The 6,040-nt window shown below is 41.2% G+C and overlaps 1 protein-coding gene and 1 long non-coding RNA gene across 2 annotated transcripts in view; one reads left to right on the top strand and one right to left on the bottom strand.

Annotated features, from left to right (window-relative positions):
* Window positions 1–726: 726 nt before the first annotated feature.
* On the bottom strand, window positions 727–2,072 carry LOC107988391 (uncharacterized). Its single transcript, XR_001759916.2, has 2 exons — window positions 1,561–2,072; window positions 727–1,014 (listed from the first exon to the last, which is right to left on the bottom strand). It is a non-coding gene; the product is annotated as an uncharacterized LOC107988391 (long non-coding RNA).
* Window positions 2,073–3,922: 1,850 nt separating this feature from the next.
* Window positions 3,923–6,040, top strand: part of LOC103377360 (carbonic anhydrase 1-like) — a 9,866-nt gene continuing 7,748 nt past the window's right edge. Inside the window, exons 1-2 of the mRNA XM_008308153.3 lie at window positions 3,923–4,545; window positions 4,819–5,016. Coding sequence (XP_008306375.1) covers window positions 4,518–4,545; window positions 4,819–5,016 — 226 coding nt within the window. The 5' untranslated portion in view covers window positions 3,923–4,517. The remainder of the gene's footprint in view (window positions 4,546–4,818; window positions 5,017–6,040) is intronic.

Here is a 6,040-nt window from a genome sequence, read left to right as displayed (position 1 = left end):
AGCTGTTGTCTTGGCTAGCCGTGTTACGCAAAGGCTAACGCTTAAGTAATTAATTTATTAATGGCTTCTGGTTTCCATTTCAGTGTAAAACATAGCTCCACTACTTTGTTTGTCAATCATTTTTGACTTAATTAATAGGAGCTATTTTGAGATAACAACCACCAGGGTGAATTCTCTCAATCATTTTTGGCTTAATTAATAGGAGCTATTTTGAGTTAACAACCACCACGGTGAATTCTTTTTTTTTTTTTTTTGCTATCTACTCATGTGGCTAGTTGTAGGCTACGTTTGTTAGCTTTGGCTAAACTCAAACTATTGCAGTATATTTGGTAACACTTTGGACTTTTAATTAAAAACATTTAATCATTGGCAGAAGGGGAAATGTTCTGAATTTGGTTTGTCGCCACATGTCCTGATAAGACCAGCGTCCACTGCACCATCCTGTGGACGTTCCCCACTCTGGTCTGTGTCTCCTTCGTGTCTTTACCTTAGGTTTAATTAGCCCTGTGACTAATCAGCTTCTGTCGAAGGTGTCCTGCGCTGTTCTCTGTCTCTTGTCTCTGTCAAAGACACACTGGGTTTAATTTGTTTAAATCCATTATCTAACTTATTTTTAATTAGTTTTCCACTGTGTCCTTGGCAGGAGGCGCTGGAGACTCACGCTGAGCCAAAGTCCTCTTAAAACAGGGATTACATTTTAGTGTTAAATCAGAAAGAGACGAGTAGTTTTGGAGCACAACCAACGTTTATCTTCTGTTTCCAACACATCTCTCATTGTCTTAACTTAACAAACATCGTGAAACGCTGCCTTCGATCTGCCACCAGTGAACGCAGCTCTGCCTAACCATCGCCTTACATCCAAAATTCAAATATATGCATGCAGTGACACATGTCTCCTCCGGGTGTGAAGTGGTGCCAGTACTGTTTCACTGTCATCTGGTTCCCAGCAGGAAGCGCCTGCTCCGAGGGCGACGCTTTTTCACTCGGCATCTGTTCCTCGCTGCTCGTTCTCCACTGAATCACAGAAACATGAAACGATTTGTTGTTTTTTTAAAAAAAAGAGAGCACAACAGTTGAACACTTTTTACTGCAAATATTTTTCACCTGCTAAACTGCCCTCTTCAGGGGGTTCTGCTGTCAGCTTGGCTACACTTGCTTTGTTAAACATAAAAGGAAGGAAGTTAGCTGTAAAGGCTAGGAATGATCCATATCTCAGTGGAGTGTTGTTGTTGTTACTGTTTTGTTTTGTTTTAATGGTTAACTTTTTTACCAGATTTGATTTTAAAATTGCTCAATATTATTATTATTATTATTATTATTATTATTATCATTATTATTATTATTATTATTATTATATAAAATACATAATTGAGAACCTTTAACACAACAGTAACTCTTTAATCAACCGTTAGCTTTTTGCTAGCTGCTAAGGCTAACATTCCTGCATCAAAAAGACAGAGAGGCCAGATTCTGTTCCACATGTGTGACCCTCAGATGAGTCTGTTTACCAGTCTCCCCCTCACCCTCACCCCCACCGGATTCACTGAACCTCTAACTCACCCAGAGGTCAGCGGGGAGACAAGCAATTAGCCGACCAGCGGGACACCCCTGACCTTCTGTGTCAGGTTTCCACGGTGAAGTGCAGCCGCAGAATACTGATAATGCCCTGCTGCTCACTGGAGCCACCAGAAAATCCATATCTCATCATCAGGTTTGGACACCTGTTAGACAGAAGTGACAGTGTCTGGTGTAGAGGACTGACAACAGGGGGCAGTCACATCCAGGGTGTGGCACAAACTGTGGTCCTGAATATGAGCTCAGTTAATGCACCGTCAAAAAGCACCTATGTATATACTTGAATTTTAAATCTTAGTTGACTTTTGTTGGATACTTTTTGCTATTTGGAAAAGTATTTTTTGGTAATTAAAAAATAATATAAATTTAAAAGAAATTAAACCTCTACATTTAGTATTTGGCCTAACATTTTTGTGGATAATTTATATTTAAAAAAAATATTTTATAATAAGTTTCCTAATTTAGCTATATTTTTTTAAAATATTGGAACTATCTGATTTTTCCCAACGACACAAATTAAAAATAAATAAAAAATATAATTTTCATATTTTGGTTTTCCTCTCTCTTTAGTCCCACAGCAGCAGACCTGGGAACACGTTGCTCCAGACTTCTGCAAGGATTTGATTTAGATTCTCACCTCATTTTACACCGCACTGGTGTGTGAAGATACAAATGAAGCTGGAGCAGGTGCAAAACAAAAAACAAAAAAAAAACCAACCCCACAACATCACATGACAGGGAGAAATAGTTGAAAAAGAACAAGAGTGAGATCTGAGAGAAGGGTTTGTTGTCACAGCGTCCGCCTTGTTCTCCTACACGTTCCTCACTGGAAAGACATTCTTGGATTTAGTTGTTGTTTTTCTTTGAACTTCAGCATCATATCTGGAGTCTGGCTGTTTATTTCTGCACCATTTCTTGCCCTAAAAGCTCACCTGTAGAGAGAGAGAGAGAAAAAAGAGATTTTCAGATGATGCCCGTCTGGAAAATGTGGCAAAACTGGGGAGAAAACAAAGCTGTTCATTCATTGCATTTCATTGCACAACACTGTCTCAACTCTTACCAGGTGTTTGCACCAGTCCTGGTGGGCAAACACAGAACGATGCTGTTCAATGGTGTCATGGAGAGAAAAACACAAATTCATATTTATTTATACACTGCATGTGCAAGTCTTCTGAACGCGATGCTGTTTTTTCACAGGAGACACTTCCTGTCTCGGAGTCCTGTCAGTTCACACCAGACAGGTGTAGCTTCAGTGTGTGTTTGTGTAAAAACACCGTTCTGTCTGGATGACGATGGTTAGACGCTGACAAACTCAGATGAATAAAATCTCACAGTCGACTGATGCTGCTGTCAGATTCCTGCGTCTCCTCTCGGGTTTTGGTGGTAGCTACAACAGTAGCTGCAGAAACACACTTTTATTTTTTTTAAGTGGTCATAGCTGGTGTAGAAAAATAACATTATATTTTTGCTTTTCTTTAAAAAAGCCAAAAAAGAAGTAATTTTTAATTCTAATTTAATCAGTGTTTTCTATCGATTAAACAAAAAATATTTTACAGCTTTTAATGTAATTTTATTATTATTATTTCTACTAGTAGTAGTAATTGTATCAGAGGACGATGCTGTTGTAGCTTCACTTTGGTACAGCAGATGGCAGCACAGTTCCGCCACAGTTGTTGCGCAGTATTTAATCCTCTTAGAAAAACGTCAGTAAATAAATCTTTTGTCTGAGAACAAAGAACACAACACTGCAGTAAAAATGACCTGGAATTTAGAGATTCAGAATGTTGTGAAGTACATTAATAAGTGTACGAATACACTTGTAATATATAAATACTATATATATTATATTATATATAATATAAACACAAATATATAAATATTGTCAATAAATGAGAGTATAATTTATTGTGTTTGTTTTTCATTTGAAATATTGAAATATTGAAATAATTTAAATATAAATGTGTATAAATGTAAAAAAAAATTAAAGAAGAAATACTGTAGCTTTGAGCTAATTTATTGTTATTATTATCGAGCAGCCATGATGTTTACTGATGGATGATGGATGGATGGATAATAGTTCAAATATATGCAGTGATTGGCTGGACTGGGAGTTGTTGCATGCTGGGTTGCTGATTGGATGGTTGGTTGGGGAGATTAATTGATGATTGGTTGGTTAGGCATGAATAGTAATTGGTTGGACGCGGAGTTGGCCGCCTGCCTGCCTGCCTGGATGGATGGATGATGGGTGGATGAATTAAATATTTGTCTTTCATCAAGATGAAAGGGCAGCTCCTTTCAAGTGTAACCAGTGAGAGGGTGAGATCTCACTACTGCCAAGATACAAGAACTGAAACCAACCAGTCGACCAACCAGGAACAGGAACAAGCAACAAAAACTCTAGAACAACAACAACAACAACTGTCTGAACATTTGACAAAAGTCTCAAACATCCAACACTAATAAGTCACCAATAACCTCCCAGTAACATCTGTCTGCAGTCACACTTTAATAAAACCTCTCTGCTGCTGCTGCTGCTGCTGAGGCGTTCAAGTCACACTGCGCTCTGTGCTGTTGCATAATCCCGTTATTTCCTTTACTGCTGCGACTTGAACCGTTATCTGTGGTTCCGCATCTGCTTCAAACGCGTCGACCGTGTTTGAATCCGAGTTCCGTCGACTCGTCTGTCGGCAGGTCAGCCAGCCTCACATATCACATTTGTAGCCGCTGTTATTGCTGCTACTGCGCATCTTAACTCCTCCCGGTCTTTGCGCGAACGTCGTGCGACCAAACACCAGCCAGACGCACACGCACACGCACACGCGGAGGATTCTATAAAAGCTGTGCAGCTGTCAGGTGGAGGACACTGGCTGTGTTTGACTGAGGGGGAGACTCACAGGGACTACAGTCTGTTCAGTTCATCTCAGAAGATCTAAAGTGCCACCATGTCCTGGCGATACGCAGACAACAACGGTGAGACGAAAAAAAAAAAAAAAAATTAAAAATATCACAGGACAAATAGCTGCAGTAACGACGGCGCATTAATAATCCTGGAATAACAGAACCAGGATTCCAGTGATTGAATGAATGAATGGAAGCGTGCTGCGTTCACGGACCACCGTGAATTCTGCACGTTCTGCGGGTTTTACGCACCGGGGCATAAATGCGCACGGATGAAGCCGCAGGTTAGATTAGAATAGAATATAGATCTAAAATGTTTTAACGCATCATCGTGTCTTGTTCCAGGACCCGCCAAATGGGTGGAGAACTTCCCCATCGCAGACGGACCTCGCCAGTCTCCCATTGACATCGTTCCGGGCGAAGCGTCGTACGACGCCGGGCTGAAGCCGCTGTCCCTGAAGTACGACCCCTCCACCTGCCTGGACATTCTCAACAACGGACATTCCTTCCAGGTGACCTTCGTGGACGACGGAGACAACTCGAGTGAGTGTGGCATTGTCCAATCATATTCTCCGTGTGTTATGTGACATCACTTGTCTCCAGAAGGTCATTGGGGGGGATTGTTTTTATTATTATTATTATTATAATTCAATATTGAATTTATCATAATGTCCATGATGGTGGGTGAGTGGGGTGGTTAGTGGTGGATTAGTGGACTGGGGTTCGACGCCACCGTCTGTCGGGAGGATGCTGCTGCTGCAGCCTGCTGTGATGCAGCAAATCAGCTTTAACGCATGGCTGCTGCAGTCTCCAAGACTAAAGCCAGGGGCGGCCATAGAAATCCCGAGGGACGGTGGGCAGGAAGGACACCCCCTCATCCTTAATCCTGGGGCCCCAAACTCAACATGAGGGTTGGGGGCTAGAGGGGGGGGGGTCTCAGAGAAGCATTCACACCGACTCTCACACTTTGGTCTTGGACATTTTTTTTTTTTTAATTCGTCTTGTATCCATTTTTTTAATAGTTCCTTTCTCCCTCATGAGGTGAACAGTTCTGGATGCACTGAATTGCTCTGTAGCGCCGCCCTCTTGACTTGGTGTTTATTTAATTTGAAGGATGGAGTTCTTTGTCTAAACAGAGGCCACTTCCCTGTGGTCCAGGACTCCTTGTTTGTTTCCTTTGACTAGTAAATGATCTGCTTTGAATAAGCAGAAATAAACAGCCTCGGTCTTTGAGCTGAGTCTCCAGGACTCCCAGGTCTTCCAGGACTCCCAGGTCTTCCAGGACTCCCAGGTCTTCCAGGCCTTGGTTGAGTTTTATTTTCTCACACTTTCGTTACAGAATTTTTTCTTCCGTTAATATTTGATAAATATTTATTTTATTCTCGTGCCAGGGAACATTTATTAGCGACAGCTGCTAACCCTCAACAATGAGCTAACCCTTAGCTCTACTTCAATGAAAGGTTTTTTTTTTTTATGTAAATATAATGAATAGGCAGACGGAGCTGCACGGAGCCACTCAGGCCTGAAGATACTAATTGAATTGGTAATGTAACCCCCCCACACCCCC

The sequence above is a fragment of the Cynoglossus semilaevis genome, chromosome 3 (genome assembly GCF_000523025.1).
Source record: "Cynoglossus semilaevis isolate Cse_v1.0 chromosome 3, Cse_v1.0, whole genome shotgun sequence".
In the NCBI taxonomy this organism is placed as follows: domain Eukaryota; kingdom Metazoa; phylum Chordata; class Actinopteri; order Pleuronectiformes; family Cynoglossidae; genus Cynoglossus; species Cynoglossus semilaevis.
This window is presented reverse-complemented; position numbering and strand designations above follow the sequence as displayed.